This window comes from Puma concolor, chromosome A1 (assembly GCF_028749965.1).
Source record: "Puma concolor isolate L17-30 chromosome A1, mPumCon1.1.hap2, whole genome shotgun sequence".
NCBI classification, from domain to species: domain Eukaryota; kingdom Metazoa; phylum Chordata; class Mammalia; order Carnivora; family Felidae; genus Puma; species Puma concolor.
In genome coordinates this window covers 100599428-100618602 of record NC_141667.1, presented here as the reverse complement: position 1 = coordinate 100618602, position 19175 = coordinate 100599428, and the positions used below count along the sequence as shown (strand labels likewise).

The window sequence follows — 19175 nt, the reverse complement described above, 5'->3', positions numbered from 1 at the left end:
AAGGTAGGCACATCTGCCATTACTTTCACCGATGCAGTATTACCTGAAGCTGAGAGCATGAGTGCGTGAATCACACCACTCAGCTAATGTTAAGTTTCAAGCAGTGGTAGGTAAAGGAATCATGCGTGGATGATGTCTCCTCCCGTGACATTATCCTCACAGCACTGGGATTGTTCACTCAACTTTAAATTTATTTGTTTCTAGAAAAGAGTAGCCATAAGAATTCTCGGGGGAGACTAAGAGGCAGTCCACTGAAGCAGTGCAGGGCATGTGCTCAGGAGCAAGACCCTGTGGGCCTGTATCTGAACTCCAGTGCGAACAGGTTGTGTGATCTTGAACATGTTCTGTAGCCTCACTGTGCCGGTGTTCTCCTTTACTAACTAGAAAAGTTCTAATGTCAAAGGGTTGTTGTGGGATTAAGTGAGTCATAGTGCCTGGCACATAGCAAGTGCTTAATAAATGTTAGCTATTAATAATGAATGTTATCCTTTTTTTACAGAAAAGATTCGTCAATTCAAAAATGAAACTGATGGGAGGTCCAAGAAATGTGCAGTTTCGTAAATGCCTAAAGAAATTGTATTTAATTGGTTTTCCACTCAGCATTGCCTTTACATTCAGTTCTTTAATGCCATAAAATTCTAGCAGTATTGACTGTCCTTTCAACTATGAAGATGGTGGTGACAGATGAAAAAATGGTATTAGTACTTTCCACCTACTGAAATGAAAGGTCAAAATTTTTTTTGGTTTTTGCTTAAAGAAAATTGTATATGATTTTTGCATTTCTGACATATGATGCAACATATGTCATAACATAATCTAGGTTTTTGTTCATCATGTTTTTAAAAAAAAATGATGGTAGGAACAGCATCCTGGTATAGGGATTTAGAACAGACAGACATGGTTTTAATCCTGGTTTTACTACTTATTAACTGTGAACCTTTGGGCATACTAAATATCCAAGATCTCAGATCTTCAGTTTCCTTCTCCATAAAATGGGGGAATGTCTCTCTCTGCCACAGTATTGAAGATGAAGGTTAAATGCCTGTGAAATCCCTAATCTCATGCCCACAGTAAGGAAATCATCCCCTGGGAGTTATTTCTCTTCAGTGAGAGAAACTAGCTTTGAAAATTTATAGTTACTTTTGGCTTTAAATAACACATATGTGTAATAATAGTGCTTAGAAAAGACCGGAAGTATGTATACCGATGTATTTTTTAAAATCTCTTGGTGGTGTAATTACAGGTGGTTTTTATTTTCTTTGTACTTTTTGGTACTTTCCAATTTTTTTTTGACAATAAGCATGCATTATTTTTATAATCTGAGAGAAATAAATATAAAATCAAGTATCAACTCATATCAGTTTACATGCACCTATTCATCATAATTTAAGGCTCTCCATTCTCAAACTCTGACTCTAATTCCATAAGGCACCAGAGATAAAATCATGAGTAATATCAGTCCAGTTATCCTGAATTGATAGTTTTACATTTTGGTCTCATCCTGATTGTAAATGGCCCACTTACTTCTATAAATGTTTAAAATAGGGAACATGTTCACAGGAGTCCAAAAAGTTTTTTAAAAAGGGATTCAGTGGAAAGTCTTGTCCCCATCTGTTCTTCAACATGGCTGGTTTCCAGTGACCATTGCTACTTACTCCCCCTTCCAAAATCTGGGTAACCTCTTTATGCAGAAGTAAACAAAGAGAATACATACTCTTATTCTATAAGTGTCTTAACTGTTAAATTTAAGTTAATTAATTTAGAGTAACACTATTTGGTTCTGCTTTGGACAATATACACTTTCTAGAGCTTAAACACTTTTTAAAAAGATGCTTATGATATTCTCAGTTACAATATTCATAACATTCACTTTAGTTAGTCCACATGGTTATGGCTTGGATACTGAAAACCATTCCTAGTTGTCATCTAGGTTCCTCAGAAAGCAGACCCTGAAACCAAAGTTTATGAGTCGCTGCTTTTTTAGGAGTGGAAATCCAAGGAAGCAACAATGAGGGAAAAGAGGAGTGAGATGGGGAAGGAAGGAGAGCCCAGACCAGGGTGAAATACCAAACTGGCCACCACCTGGTATCAAGCATAACTGCTTATCTGACTTTGAGGGCACTCTCTTCTGAGAGATGGGCTGGACTAGTACCCCTCACAACAGTTTGTACGGGGGAGAAAGAAAGAACTGATCTGTTAACACAATGGGGTGTTAATTCTGGGCCACATAGGAGTAGCCTTCAAGTGGAGCCTGTGGTCACTTGTGATCCTCTCAGAGTGCCTGGGGAAGCCCAGAGAAAAGCATGGCCATGGTACAGGGAGCAAAAGATGAGGTGCTACTGGTTTGTGTTTGTTGAAACCCACGAGGAGCTGTTTGCCACAGTGCTAGCCGGGCCAGAACTCAGGACACTGTTACATAAGAACAATCTAACACTCTAAGACACAATACTCAAATTCTTTAATTCTGTAGTTCAGAAAAGCCTGGGTGTGCCCTTTAGAAAATGGGATATTGCCCTATCTCACATTTGTTCTCATGTCCTATTACAATGTGAAGCAATAAGAAAAACTATTTCCTGTAATAACATTAGAGCATAGAGCTAGATCATGTTCAGAGTGAAAGAGGCTTCTAATTCAGTCCATCCACTTCTGTTAAAGATACGAAAATTGAGGCTCTGGACCAATTCTTTAGAATTTATACTTGTTTTTGTGTAACCCAAAGTACTTTGTGAAAGAGGTGGGATAGGTAGATCTCACTGTTTCACAGATGGGATCCTAAGATTCATGAAATTAAATATCCAGCCCAAGATCACCCAGTCAGCCAGCAATAACACCAATGGAACCTGGTCTTGTTTTGCTTGATCATTTTCACCCAGATTCTTCGCACTGGCAGCTAGTGAAAAGTCTTTCCCCAGGCCTAGAAGGTTTGCTGAGTTGCCCAGTGCTATTACCCTCACAGGGTGATGTTTGGATGTTCAGAGAGAAAAACGGTTCAACACTGCAGAGTTTCAAAAAACAAGAAAGACCATCAGAAATAGGACCATTCTAATAGGAAATTTCTTTTTGATGACTCTGTTTCTGTACTAGTAAAAAAAATCTTTCCTTTTATCATTAAAAATTATTGATAGGTCTCATCATTTCCCATTTTTAATTGTCAGAGTCTTAAGAAAATGAAGACTAATACATTAAAATCACAAAAAAACTGTGATAAAGTATCATTATTAATCTTGGTCTTTAGCTCTTTAATTTTAAAATAAAAATACCTTAGTTTCTATTACTTTTAAAAATAAAATTATTTTTATGTTTACTTTTGAGAGAGAGACAGAATGTGAGTGGGGGAGGGCAGAGAGAGGGAGACACAGAATCCGAAGCAGGCTCCAGGCTCCGAGCTATCAGCACAGGCCCATGAACATGGATCTTAAACTCACGAACTGCAAGATCACAACCTAACCCAAGTCAGACACTTAACCGACTGAGCCACCCATATGCTCCTTAACAATTTTTTAGTAAAGTTCTCAAAGTTTACTTGGTAACACTAGAAATGATTTAGTCTTTGGTAAATAACATTAATAAAACAAGATTTATATATTTTTATGATGTAATCAGTGACAGGCTGAACCTATTAAAAAATCAAGTCATTTTTAAGTTAAAAAATTTTTACTTAATTGTTTAAATTAAAAAAATAACATTAAAATAATCCTACATATAGTTACAAAGGATGGTGTGGCTTTGAAAAAGCCTCTTGGAATTCTGAAAAGATGAACAGGATGTATCCATGATGTTCTAAGAAGATGAAATTTTAAAAACTAGAGACTTCTAATCCTTGGTATAACCAGATGAATTAAAAGGTCTCAAAATGTGCATATTCATTTTAGTCAACCACTTTTATGGAATGAATGCTTGTGAGAGACTGGGTGTGAGTTGACCTGGTTCCGAGGGATCTAGAAGCTGAGGTACTACTTTCAGGATGAATCGTCCGGGGATATTTTGCAGCAGCAGCTTGAGGAATGGTTTGCTGAAAAGGTAAAAACCTGCTTTAACAATCCCACAAAATGACACACATTAAATACCACTTCATTATATATAATTTAACCAAACAAACATTTGTTAAGCACCCGACAGATACATGCAATAAGCTGGTGAAGCAGCCATTAAAACGAACAATTAAGGACCAAACAGTGGTCCTTAATCCATAAGTTACACTGATGTGCTCAATACCCTCTGATCAGCTTGTATTCCATAGGATCACAAAGGAGCCATGGGAGTCATTCCTCAAAGAGGACTCAAGTGGAATCTTACAATGTGTACAGAGGCCACCTGTAGAAAGGGACTTTATGGTGTTTGGAAGAAGAGGCAGCCCCAAGCCCTCCTTTTATTCCAAGCAGTGTTCTCCTTCCTGTACCTGTTAACATATGGAGTTCAATCAGGGAACATGGGGAAAGCTCTGAGGAATCCTGTCTGGTCCTTGTTTCAAATCACAGTAAAGCAGATCTCTCCTATTTCAACCCGGTTCACCTGGGAGCTGACTAAACCTTTATGATCATACAAGAGGAGCTCTTTCCAGAGGCCTGGTGCTCCTTAATGTGGATTACAACTTTCTATACAAAGAAATAACTAGATGCTGAGGACACACATTGAGAGGATACCCACACTATCTCAGAACTCAAGGAAACATCTTGGACCTAAGCACTGACGTAACAGAGTCAGTGCACAACTGACTTCATCTAGGCATAGAATACGTACAGGTACATAATATGTATGTAAGTACACATTACGTGTATACACGTGTAAAATGTACAAGGATTTTCTATATTATACTGGATACAGCTTCTCAGTAGACTTGTTATCCAGTTCTTGGTCCACATCACTGAACAGTACATGGAGATTCCTAGTAGGGTCTTCTACTTAGAAAAGTCATCTTAAAATCCTCGAAGTAAAATTATATACATTTGATCAAAACATTCATTATGTATTTTAAAAATCCTATGATGCAGCTTTTACTTAAAAAGAAAATGAGTGAAAACTCTTAAAGGTCTTCATGACAGATTCTAAGAGCTCCTCTAGAGAAATTTCCCATCTTAAAGGTATTTTATATAAATGTTTCTTTGTACTTAAGTGGATAGTCATTACAGATGGGGGAGATTCTTCCAACCAGTATGAAAATTTAGTTGCTAACCACCTAATCTGACCCTGTTAAAAGAACGATTTTTCCTTGGGGAGGATGGGAAAAAGGGAACGTAGAAACAGATTCACCTTACCACTGGTTTCATGATCTATAAAAACGGCAGAGAATGAAGTAACACTAGGAACAAGCAATTATCCAGCAGGTGGGGCTAAAGTGTCAGAAATCTGACTAGTTGTTTATTAGTAATAACTGTTTCTAGTAGTTACAGGTCTTGATTGGGGGATAAAAGGAAAAACAGTACAGAGGACTGCCACAGGTCTATTACATAATCCTACTTAGGTAATAATGGAAGCAGTTTATGGCTGTTTCCTTCATGAGCAATTACTGGAGAAGTACTATACATAGTGAATCAGCAAAGGGCAGCTGGGGAGGTAAATATCAGAAACAGGGGTTTTAAGACTATTTCCTTGTTTTGGTTTTTTTTTCCCTGTAGAATATGAATTCCTGTCAGTACAAAAACAAAAGGCTGCCTAAATTAAAAGTAAGCATATATGTGATTTCTTTACACCTTCTTTACCATACAAATGGACAGTCCCTCTCCCTCTCTATGCACATATGTGCTGAGAAAAACAGAAATGAGTTTTCTCTTTTCGTTTCTGATAACTGATCCTCATGTATTCAAAACTATATTGGGAGGTCGCCTAAGGACTTTCAGAGTCTTTGCAGCCTGTGAAGGCTAAGACCCCTATCCACCCTCCATATCCTTATTTGGACTTAATGCCTCCGCCTCAGTCTTCCACTTCATTACCGTCATTCTCTACCCGAGGCTAAATTTAATGAATCAAGCTTCCCTTGATTTAATAATCTGGCAGCCATCTACTGCCCAGAAAATAAAGGATGTAACATCATTCCGTATATATTTTTGCTAAAACTTTGATACATTAAGTAGACAGTGTTGTCTAACACTGAAAATTTATGTTAGGTGACTTTCTCTTTTAAAATCAATTGTTCCTATTTAAGGATGTGAACTTTTAACTTTCAAAATTTAAATTTTTTGAGACAATTGTCGATTTATATGTATCCCATGTACCTTTCTCTAGTAATTTTTATTAAGTTAAATTTGCTTTTGGTTTTACAGTTTATAAAGTGCCTTTATATATCTCATTCAATTTTCACATTGTCTCAGTTAATCCTGAAACCAGAAAATAACTTTAGGAGCTAAGTACCCTTAACACTCCCATTTTACACAAGAGGAAGTGGAGGCTCAAATATTTTACTTGATTTGTGTATGATCACAAAGGCAGTAGGTAGCAAAAGTGAGGCACTAATTCAGGCTTTTTGTTTATTTTTGTTTAAATTCTAGGCATTTTCCTTTATATTACATGAATCTAGTGCAATCTGAATTTCCACACTACAAATATGCTGACAGTTGTACTGAAAAAGGGAAGACTTAAAAAAAAAAAAAGGAACAAAAATTAAAGACTATAAAAATGCAAGTGTTTCTTATAATCAAATACCTGCTACATGAACAGGAGGTAATGAGTAAGTAAATAGTTTTTGTCTCTTGTTTTATTTTTTTTTTTTAAATTTTTTTTAACGTTTATTTATTTTTGAGACAGAGAGAGACAGAGCATGAACAGGGGAGGGGCAGAGAGAGAGGGAGACACAGAATTGGAAGGAGGCTCCAGGCTCTGAGCCATCAGCCCAGAGCCTGACGCGGGGCTCGAACTCACGGACCGTGAGATCGTGACCTGAGCCGAAGTCGGACACTTAACCGACTGAGCCACCCAGGCGCCCCGTGTCTCTTGTTTTAAATTAATGAGAAATCATTTATATATTTCTTTTGGCCACCAACACAGTGGATTATTTTTTGTATTGATAATTTTTACACTGTTGAGAAGAAACAATGTTTCTGAAATTAATTTCCTAAAAGAGGAAAGGCAGATTTAGACCAGGTTTGATGATTCTAAGTACATAAAGACTGTAATAATAAAAGGTAGAACAAGTAACAGTCATCATGAATTCTGATCTTCTCAACACGTAATTTAAGTGTTTATTAGTCTATAAACTCTCAGGAAAAAAGATTTTTTGATTAAGATCATCAAGTATGTGTACTCACCACTGTGACTGGATGATGCTTTTCCACAACAACTGAGCTCATGGGAGGAGAAACTCCCATTATAGCTAAGCTGCTACTAATTCGGTTTTTTGAGGCAAAATCACATCTCCCTGTGATCCGGGCTGTAATTGTTTTTCCAGCTTTCTGTTGTGCAGATGTCACAATTCTGGGCACATACTAAAAAAACAAAGAAACATCCAGGTGGTATAAAATCATGGCAAAATATATAGTACTTTTTGCTTGTATAACTGATGAAGAAAATACAAAGGCACTTAAAAAATAACTATATAACCAACTTTAACATGGAAAAAATAAAACAATGAGACAAAAGGCAAGATACAGAACCACGCACCCCAAAACATCTCTTTATGACTCTGGTGTACCAACCATTTTATAAACTTTTGTAAACTTTAAAAAAACTCTTTATTCTGAAACAATTATAGACTCATAGGAAGTTGCAGAGATAGTAATAGAGAGGTCCTGTGTATTCCTCACCATTTCCTGCAATGATTACATCTTACATAAATATAGTATAATTATGATGTCAAAGCCAGGAAGGTAACATGGGTATAATGCCTTGGTAGAGATCCGTGTCATTTTATTACATGTCTCCATTTCTGTAACTATCACTGCAGTCAAGACACAAAACCATTCTAGCACCACATCAGTCTCCCTCCTGTGACACTTTTAGAGTCCTATCCATTTCCCTTCCTCAACTGCCCTAACCCTTGTCAACCATTATTCTGTTTTATGAACGCTTTTGATCCTTATGCATAATTAATATTACACATACGCTTTTCATTACACATATGCTTTTGTGTTCTTCCTTTTTTCTGCAGAAAATGGGATGATCATATCAAAAGGTAATGTCAGCTTTTACAGCTTTTCTTACTTACTGCTGATGATACTCCAGAAAGATTATATTTGTAACACGAATAACATATACATGTACTCACTGTTTTTCATTATCAATTAATTATATTAGCTGCTCCTTTAAGTCTGAGGTGAAACCTAGTATTTGATTCAATTTGTGGTTCCTTATTAATGTTTCATATTTGCAATTCATTTTGTCAACTACCCAAATTCTTTAATTACTTGCCAGGAATGGGTATTTCTCTCAAAAATGTTTAATTAATCCTGATGAATATTAAGCTCATCTAATAATTACAGATACTTATCTAATAGTGTAAATATTTTACCCACTTAATGTTATCTCACTTAGCTTTTTCTTTAAAAAAATTTTCTTTTAATGTTTATTTTTGAGACACACACACACACACACACACACACACACACACACACACACAGTGTGAGCAGGGGAGGGGCAGAGAGAGACAGGGAGACACAGAATCCCAAGCAGGCTCCAGGCTCTGAACTGTCAGCACAGAGCCCGATGCAGGGCTCATACCCACAAACCGTGAGATCATGACCTGAACCAAAGTCGGATGCTTAACCGACTGAACCACCCAGGCGTCCCTCAGTTTTATTTTTCAGTGCACATAAATTTAAAAAATTATAGCTAATTTTGTTGTTAATTTCTTCCATAAGGTAATCAACAAACCTTCTTTAGGCAGCTGAGGTCATTATACTCTTCTAACATTTACTTATTTTGGTTTAACTTACTAAAACACTTGAAATTTCAGTGTGAATTATTAATCTAATTTTCCCTCTAACCATTTTTCCCCAAACCATATTATTAAATAGTGATCTTTCCTCACTGTTATAGTCCATCTGAGGTATTGTTCATTGAGTTCTTCATATTATCTGCATCTAGCTGCAGATGGTCACGGCTGTATATTGAAACAGATGATAGTGGGTTCCATGAGAAATGTCTCTGGGAAAATTAAAATGGTAGAATATTGATGTGTCGGCAGAACTCTAGGAAAATAGCATTCAGTGAGGTTTGGAGAGTCTTTGGAGAGTTTGGAAAGACTTAATTACAGTTGCACAGAAAACCAAGCAAAGGCAAAAACAAAGGAATCCATTCCAGGAACAAAAAATTGTACCAGAAAGGAAATGTAGGCATAGTATACATTTGTAGCTTAGCTATATTTAAATAGTCATCATAAATATTAACTTAATGCAAAGTCTGGAATATCTACATTTAAATACAGAAAAAGGACAGGGTTAGGATGGTATTTAAAAAGGCCAATTCTTTCATCCATAATAATCAGTCAACAGATAATACTGGATAATTGATGCATGTGGAAATAAAGATATGAGCATACTACTTAGGAAATTAAAAGGTAAGTAGGAGAAAGAGCTAATAGAATTTAGGGAGAGGTATTTAGAGGACTGTTTCTCACTATAATACTTGTAGAAACTATTTGGCTAGTTAATCTAAACTTTTACGGGTCTTATGAATTTAAGAAACTAAAACTCAGATACTAAAATATTTATAGGCATGTTTTTGTGGACTAAATTCATGCTTCTGACCTTAAGGAAACCTCATCCTATTTCTTATTAAAATAAGGTATAAAATATATTCTATAAAGTGCTGTATCTTAATATTAAAAACTATTTTAAAATGTAAAATATAAATTTAATTGCTGGTAAGACCATACTTCATGAAAAACTGCAACCTGAAGTACAATTGAGCTGGTAACCTTATTTGTGCCTAGTCACATTTGAAGGGTGTAAGCACTCCCATCCATAACAGCTGTTCCCACTCGGAGGGGGAAGGAATGTAAGAGAAACTGGACACGTTTTGACTGGGAGACGTTTGGAATGAGAAAACTACGGTAGTTGGAAGAATGCCCACAGCTGATAACCTTCACCCAACCAGTTGAGAACTGCTTTAAAATATCTTCAGTAAGATGAAAACATATACTCCAGTAAGGAAATAAAGACTTTAAAAAGAAACCTCTATGCATTTACTTAAATTAATAATTGTCTTAACTGACTTGCATGTTTACCAAGTCAGCTTTTGGTTTTATTTTTTAGCTCTTTGTTTTCAAATGGTTTGTTCTGTAATCAGATTGCCTTACAAGTGTTGATAGATTCTTGCTTTACTTTACAAAAACTGAAATTGGAAATTACATAAAAAATAATCCACTGAATGTAGCTTATACAAAAGAGATGGCTTAATTACAATCTAGGAACCCATAGTCAGTTTGGTCCCATGTTAAAAATTAGCAAATTAATACACACGTTTTAGCATAAAATAACACCTAAGATATGTATATGTAACTTCTCAAAATTTCCTGCTTTAAATGACTTTTCTTTTTAATTAAAATAATTTTTTTAATGTTTATTTATTTTGAGAGCCAGAGTGTGTGCATGAGTAGGGGAGGGGCAGAGAGAGAGGGAGAGAAAGAATCCCAGGAAGGCCCCACACACTGTCAGCACAGAGCCCAACATGGGGCTTGAACCCACAAACCGTGAGATCATGATCTGAGCTAAAACCAAGAGTCATATGCTTATCCGACTGAGCCACCCAGGCACCCCAAGTGACTTTAAAATATATATATATTTATTTATTTGGGGGACAGCGCAAGCTGGGGAGGGGCACAGAGGATCCTAAGCGGGCTCTGCACTGACAGTCTGACAGCAGTGAGAACAATGTGGGGCCTGAATTCACAAACCACTAAATCATGATGACCTGAGGCCAAAGTTGGACGCTCAACTGACTGAGCCACCCAGGTGTCTCCCCCCCCACCCACCACACACACCTTTTTTTAACTGACTTTTTGACTCCATGACCAAACTTACTGGTTCCAGTCAGGATGGATCTCATTAAATCTATCTAAGAGCTTAGCTGACTTAAAAAATGCTATAAAAATGGAAATGCTAGCATTTTATGCCCTATCAATAAAAGCAACAAAATCAAAAGGATTAAGAAAGAAAAGGGAAATGACCTATTTTTAAAACTTAATATTTGTATCTTAATATTTGACATGGAGACAATGGTTGGTTAAGAAACAAGGCTCTGTGGCCAAACAGTCAAAGTCTGACTTCTGTCACTGATTGTGTCCACAGGCAACTCACTCACTCTCCAAACCTCAGTTTCCTCATTTATAGAATGAGGAGGGCAGTGCCAAGTGCCTAATGATATCCTTTCACTTTCCATTCAGATGAAGAGGAAAGTTAAGAGAGAACATTTACTAATGAGTTTAAAAATCCAACTAAAACCCCTCAACTATTCCAACGGTGAGTCAGAAAAAGAAAAAAGGGTCACCTATTGTTCAAACTCGTGAACTGCAATATACGTGCTCATATAACTGCCTAATTGTTATTTCTTGAAAAGTGCTTACCACCAGGAAATTCTGGTATTGTATTTAACATACTGAGGATGTCTGCAGAAAGGAAAGAATTTTACAGATGAAGGTGTTATTTTAGTAGGATGATAATCTTTCTTTTTCCAGCTGTCTGTTTCCCAGTTCTCTGCAGTTTGTTCTCTGTTATACACCTCCTTTTAGCTACTGGAAATACCAAGAAGATTGGGAAAAAGTTTTGAATGTTCATAGGAAGCCTCTGTGATTAAAATGAAAAGAAAGATAACCAGGCCTGGATCATAGGTCTCTCCTTTCCCAGTCCCAACAATGATGGGTTCACATTAGATAAGTTACCCAACTAATATACTTGTTCCTAGTTTTGTTATTATGGTTCTTTTCAAAAATAAGAGGACACATTTGAGGGGAATCTGAATCTGAATATTATAATTACATAAGCAAGGAAGAAAACTAGCAGTATACTTACAGACTGATTTGCTTCTGATTTTCCTCTCCTCCAACCCTAAAGGCTATATTTCTGCGAACAAAATTGAATGTGTATCTGTTTATCAAGGAGGATGTAGTTGCAAAGGCTGTCTACACTATATTGTGTTTTCAGGTTGCAAAGACTTCAAAATTATCTCAGGTGACCACACTGTTTCACAATGTAACAAAAAAGGTGGTAAGCATACGCATTCATTCAGTTCTTCCCATATATATCCAGGTTTATATATAAATGCAAATGTACAAATGGTGTAGTCATATTTGAAGGGAATTTTGAAAAATCTAGCTCTGTGGGTTATCTGAATATGCAACATGAATGACAAACCAGAAATTTAAATAGACACTCACTGTGTTTACTTAAATGAGATCATCTGTATAGGATCACACTTCAAAATGTGTAATCATGAAAAATAAACACAGCTGAACATAAGTCAGAGTTGAATTTTAGTGTCTTATTTCTAAGTCAAAACTCCCTCACACATTCAAAATTTTCTTAACAGCTATATTTTTTTCACCTCTTTGAATCAAGAGCAGACATAACAGCAGATCTCAACATATTTTTCCCCACAGTCAGTAGCTTCCACAAGGCAGAAATTCAAGTCAGCTGGAATATTCAAGATGACCAATTGTCTGGCTGACTGAATGCCTCCCTTAGCTACAGAGCGCTGTCCAGGGTAATGGCACCTTCGGATGGGGAACTATACAACATAAAACCTATTCTGCGATCTTCTGTCCTCTCAGGAAAACGGTAAGGGCCAGGGAGGAGGAGGACACAAGCAAATCAGAATCCTCTCAGGAACTTTATCATACTAGACATGCCTTTGTGCCTAAGCCAAGCCAGAGTAGGGAAGAAGGACATAGTGTTTTTAAAAAGCCCTATAGAAGTAAGTCCAGTTGTATTCCTACTCCCCTCACTATGGAGAATCACTCTTTGAATAACACAGGTTTAATAAGAAGAAGGTGAGGAGTCAGAACCCCGATGTACTTTGTGTTAACTCTTCTATATTAATTAGCTTGATCAAGTCCCCTTCAGGCAAGTTCTCACACAAATATTCCATCCCCATTCAGTAGTTCCACACTGTATGTACTTCTCTTAAAAGTAGCTAAGTGACTCTAGGAGAAATTATTCAAGGAGACTTGAATTAAAAATGAGAACCGAGGGGCGCCTGGGTGGCGCAGTCGGTTAAGCGTCCGACTTCAGCCAGGTCACGATCTTGCGGTCCGTGGGTTCGAGCCCTGCGTCGGGCTCTGGGCTGATGGCTCAGAGCCTGGAGCCTGTTTCCGATTCTGTGTCTCCCTCTCTCTCTGCCCCTCCCCCATTCATGCTGTGTCTCTCTCTGTCCCAAAAATAAATAAACGTTGAAAAAAAAAATTTAAAAAAAAAAAAAAATGAGAACCTAATCCAATCAAGATGGAGTAACTACAAAGTAGTGTTAATGATATATGTGCATCGAGGAAAAGGGAAAGGTATAGCTGAATACAAAATATACAAAAGAGCCAGTAATCTTCTAAGCCCTTGAAAAATACCCAGGAGAGTTCCCTTCAAAATAGATTAAAAAGCCTGTCATCTTCTCTTTTTCAAATCTATTTTTCCTGAATAGTTCTTGAAAAAACGTGAAATGACAAAGTTATTTTTAATTATCACTACTATAATAGAAGTTTCAGCTATTATTTTCATTATAAATTGTTTAAAAAAACTTAATGTTTATTTTGAGAGAAAGAGAGAGACAGAATGCGAGTGGAGGAGGGACAGAGAGAGAGGGAGACACAGAATCGGAGGCAGCCTCCAGGCTCTGGGCTGTCAGCACAGAGACCAACGTGGGGTTCAAACTCATGAACTGTGAGATCATGACCTGAGCCGAAGCTGGATGCTCAACTAACTGAGCCACCCAGGGGCCCCTTCATTATAAATTGTTTTAGCCACTTTGTATATTAAATATTTTCTGTGGCTTGGCCTAAATACCATACAGACTCTTCCTCCATGGGAAAACATGTTCTAAGTTAAAAATATCCAATATACAGTGAGGTTTTCAGCTCTTTTCCCACTCGGGCACCTGCATTAACTGTACTAACCATTTCTTCTGGTCCAGCAGTGGCTGCAGATCCAGCACCCAGAGTTGAGGTAACAGGAAGGTGAGCAGAGGAAGCAGAAGCAGCCCCGACAGAAGTGATGGAAGCAGCAGAGGGAAATGTGGCAGCACAGGCTGCTCCCACGGCGGCTGCTGGTGGGGATGGTGGTGGCACAATCAGTGAGGGCATCGGAGGGGCCAAAGGATCCAAATGAGCAGAATGTTCTTTTCCTTGAACACCAGGACCATACTCTTCTTTTTTATTTGTGAAGTCTGTCCCTATCAATCACAAATTAATTCCATTAAACTTCTTACAAGTTAAGATGACCTTTATGCCCCCAACAATGAAAATACATAGTAGCTAAAACTTAGTTCTAGAGAAGATGTAGAAATTTGTCCTGTATTGCATACAATGTTTAACTAACACAGTTTATCATTATTAACTGGTTCGTGTCAGCATTAACCACTAAAGACTTCAGACCATTTCCTTCAATATGTGAAAGCTAAAGATTTGCTCTTATGTCAAAGATAAAAATATGTACTCTGCTATGATGTCAGCTGAGTAAAGTATATTGCCAAAACAGCCATCATAATAATATGTGACCATATTTTTTATGTCCTTCTGCATTATTTCATACAACTGTCCTGATAAATGGCCTCCTATTTAGATCTTCAGAATTGTTTTCTGATAACACTATACCCTTTTATTTCCATTTATTGCTACTATCCAAACAAAATCAATGTATTTTATTTTTTTTAAGTTTATTTATTTATTTGGAGACAGAGAATCCCAAGCAGGCTCTGCACGGTCAGTGTGGAGCCCCATATGTGGCTCAAACTCACAGACTGTGAGATCATGACCTGAGCCGAAATCAAGAGTCAGTCGCTCAACCAGAGCTACCCAGGTACCCTAAAATTCAATGCTTTAAATTAGATTTTTCAGCAAAAAATAATAAACCAATAAGTAACACTAAAATTTTTACTTTTAACATTGTAAACAAAATTGATTCTTCCAAAGAGATTTATATAAATCATGAGTTAAAAATATATTTGTACACTTAACTAATTTTACTGATATTCTACATAATGATTTCTCAAAAATGATGGAGCGCCTGGGTGGCTCGGTCGGTTAAGCGTCCGACTTCGGCTCAGGTCATGATCTCACGGTCCGTGAGTTCGAGCCCCACGTCGGGCTCTGGGCTGACAGCTTAGAGCCTGGAGCCTGTTTCAGATTCTGTGTCTCCCTCTCTCTCTGCCCCTCCCCTGTTCATGCTCTGTCTCTCTCTGTCTCAAAAATAAATAAACGTTAAAAAAAAAAAAATGAACCTTACCCTTAGATCAAAGGAGTGAGTAACATCAGCTTCCAGAAGCTAGGGCAAAGGGTTTCTTCAAATTTTATATTTTTCTCCCCAGTATTAGAATTTAGTTAACATTTCCAGTAAAGACTGTATGCATGTGGCATCTAACACCAGGGTTGAGGGTTTGGAAATTCATTCACTGAGACAAATGAGAATGTGTGAACACAGGGCATTATAGACGCCCATGTGTTTTTTGTTTGTTTGTTTGTTTTTTAATGTTTTAGAGAGAGAGAGACAGAGCTTGAGCCGGGGAGGGCAGAGAGAAAAGGAGACAGAATCAGAAGCAGGCTCCAGGCTCTGAGCTGTCACCACAGAGTCAGATGTGGGGCTTGAACCCAGGAGCCATGAGATCATGACCTGAGCCAAATCTGTACACTCAACTGACTGAGCCATCAAGGTGCCCCTGCCTTTTTTTTTTTTTTTTTTTGAAAGAGAGAGAGAGAGTCAGGGAGGGACAGAGAGAGGGAGAGAGAATCCCAAGGAGGCTCTGCACTGTCAGCACAGAGCCCTACACAGGGCTTGAACCCACAAACCATGAAATCATGACATGAGCCAAATAACTGACTGAGCCACCCAAGCGCCCGATGTGGCGTTCCAACTCACAAACTGTGAGACCATGACCCGAGCTGAAGTCGGATAGCCACTCAGGCGTCTGAGCCACTCAGAATGAGCCACTCAGACTCTAAACCTCTAGACCCCTATGTTTAAACAGTTTTCGATGTCCACTTTCCATCCAGAGACTTCTCTGTGTAAGTCCTTCTCTTAGGCTATCTTTATATAAAACAGAGTAATAGCACCTCATTAACGAAGTTTAATTAGGATTCTAAGGGACATGTCCTTTGAAATCCTCTGATGAGAGAGACTAACTCAGTGTAAAAGCACCATTTTGTTTTAAAAACAAAACATAGTTTTAACATGTTTTTGACGGTAAGTAATTCAGACTGTGTCTTTTTAGGTGGGTGGAAGACTTCTCATCTGTGGAACCAGTACAAAGGTCAGGTCTCACAATGAGATTCCCTGGAATAGAGGTAGCTGACTAACTTGTTAATGTGGGCTCATTTATGCAGTTCCATTTTGGTCAATCGCTGTAAGTTTAATAATTATTGTCGCTTTAACTGGGGTAAGTTTTTTCATCTGTAAAGGATTTTTTTCCTGTTCCCAAAATTGCTTTAATATTTGGCCGGTATCATTTTAAAGGTCATTTTTGCTGTCGTATTTTGCCTTCTTCATAAAACTTCTAATTTCCAACCTTTAAGATATAGGATACTGCACAGCATGAGATGCACTTAGATCACGGACAGCAGAGTCAGGAGACATAAAAAAAAACAGTATTTTGCTATGACAAGATAGGTACGTCAGGAATACTGCATTATTTTCTTTAATGTTTACTTATTTTGAGAGACAGAGGGTGCACACGGGCGGGGTAGGGGCAGAGAGAGTGGAGAAGAGAGAGGATCCCAAGCAGGCTCCATGCTCAGCGTGGAGCTGATGCGGGAATCGATCCCAGGCCCGTGGGATCATGACCTGAACTGAAATCAAGAGTTGTATACTCAACTGACTGAGCGACCCAGATGCCTCAGGAACAATGCATTATAAACAACAGTTGTTTTAGGGGAAGAAATGGGGCCAAAAGTATTTTTTTCCCTAGTGAGAATTAAAAATTTTTTAAACCTGTTAATAAAATGCCAGAAAATTACACATCACAGAGCAAATCCAGCATGAGGTTATTTCTGCCTTTGGGAGCTCCACCAACACTATTGCTAGTGTATATCTCACTATTCCTGTCAATTTTATCCCCCATTGTGATGATCAACAAAGCACTAGGCCACTCAAAACAGTTGAGATCCCAGAACTTGGCATTAGTTGTGGATAAAAGGAGATTTAAAAGCAACAGGGGCAAAACAAATCATGTTGTGTAATTATCAGAATACATTTTCTCCAAATCCTGTTGTGGATATTTGCCTGTAGGAGACAAAGCTATATTTGAATTTAAAATTTAAGATGGTAAATTTATTAAAGGTGGTAAAACACTGTCCTAGTCAATTCATAACCTGCTTACATAGGTTATGAGAAAGAGGTCTCTTATAATTGAATGTAGGAAGTTCTTTTTTTTTTTCATTTTTTAAAAATGTTTATTATTTTCAGAGACAAAGAGAGACAGAGCATGAGTGCGGGAGGGGCAGAGAGAGGAGACACAGAATCCGAAGTGGGCTCCAGGCTCTGAGCTGTCAGCACAGAGCCTGATGTGGGGCTTGAACTCATAAACCGCGAGATCATGACATGCATTGAAGTTGGACGCTTCACCAACTGAGCCACCCAGGTGCCCCTGAATGTAGGAAGTTCTAATGATAAAATTTGTCACTTGTGAAACCTAGGATCTGTTATAAGTAGGTAATTAAATTCTTCAATTTAATACATACAACTTACTAATAATGACAACTGGTGGTGGTGGTGAGTTTGTTTTTAGTGTTGACACTGAATTGAAAGACCATACTGGAAAAATCAAGAATTCCTTTGGATATTAGCAAGATAAACTAGTCAGCCTTGAAATTCTAGAATTCTAAGTTTTGAATCTGCATGTGGGCCACACACACCAGGACTGCTTCAGAAAAAAGTTATCTGCCTTAACTTCCTAGCATCCACAACATGAACAATTTGAATAATAAATGTTTGATAATGCCTTAAAAGGTTATGGTTATGACAGCCATAGAAAAGTTATTCAATGGACTGGAATATTAATGGTGTTACAAAATGAAACTGTCTCATAAAGTGTGACTCTCAAATAGGATTTAATGTGAGGAAATACTGCAAAAAATGTTCATGTACTTACATAAAACAGGCTGACTTCAGACTGCAATAATTATGCCATTACTTATCATCTTACATGTCAAAGTATTTTTTGTCTTTTAAAGAGCTTTCAATTATATTTCACTGCATTTCCTCAAGAATCCTTTGTGAACAGGTAGGAAAGATTTATATTATCTTCTTTGTTCAGAGAAGAAAACTAAAACCCAATAAGGAAAATAGGCCTCAGTGCAAATTGGTGACAAAGGATTCGTGTGATTTGCTTTTCTAAGCCATGCTGAAAAACAATGACACAATCCACACAGATTCCAGCCAACACATGGACTTTTCTTAAAATAAAATTATTTTACTTGACTTCTGTAGATAGGCCTATATTTATATTTCAGTTTCAGTTGAGGCATCTCTTAAATTGAAGACAAGCAATTTAAAAAAAAATTTTTTTAATGTTTATTTTTGAGAGACAGAGAGAGAGACAGACAGATAGAGACAGCATGAGCATGAGCAGGGAAGGGGCAGAGACAGAGACACAGAATCCAAAGCAAGCTCCAGGCTCTGAGCAGTCAGCACAAAGTCCGATGGGGGCTCGAACTCACAAGCCATGAGATCGTGACCTGAGCTGAAGTCAGACACTCAACCTCCTAAGCCACTCAGGCACCCCAAAGACAAGCAATATTTAAAATGGGACACCATGACTAGATAAATATTTCATCAACAAAATAGTCCAAAGAATTTGGCTATTTGATCAACAAATACAAATTTTGTACTTAAAGGTACTGCAATTATTAGTTAAAAGAGCCTTAAACTAATGTTACATTCATTACATTTGAATGTTATACATTCAAAACATCATTTTAACATTGACCCTAAACACTTAAGAGTTGACTGTTTACTTGATCATATCTAAGATATCATAAGTAGCCAAGACTAAGTGATTTTTATCGCAGATTATGATACCATGAAGTTAAAACTACCCATACCTGGGGGCAC

The 19175-nt window shown here is 37.5% G+C and overlaps 2 protein-coding genes across 5 annotated transcripts in view; one reads left to right on the top strand and one right to left on the bottom strand.

The window, feature by feature from the left end:
• ANKDD1B (ankyrin repeat and death domain containing 1B) overlaps positions 1 to 2449 on the top strand; it is a 63617-nt gene extending 61168 nt beyond the window's left edge. The window contains exon 15 of the mRNA XM_086698692.1: positions 500 to 2449. Within this exon, the coding sequence (XP_086554818.1) occupies positions 500 to 561 (62 nt within the window). The 3' untranslated portion in view covers positions 562 to 2449. The remainder of the gene's footprint in view (positions 1 to 499) is intronic.
• The window catches only part of POC5 (POC5 centriolar protein), a 43884-nt gene continuing 27148 nt past the window's right edge, over positions 2440 to 19175 (bottom strand). For all 4 annotated transcript variants that reach the window (XM_086698665.1, XM_086698657.1, XM_086698675.1 and 1 more), the window contains 3 exons: positions 14030 to 14304; positions 7242 to 7418; positions 2440 to 4012 (listed from right to left, as the gene is read on the bottom strand). In XM_086698665.1, coding sequence (XP_086554791.1) covers positions 3869 to 4012; positions 7242 to 7418; positions 14030 to 14304 — 596 coding nt within the window. In that variant the 3' untranslated portion in view covers positions 2440 to 3868. The remainder of the gene's footprint in view (positions 4013 to 7241; positions 7419 to 14029; positions 14305 to 19175) is intronic.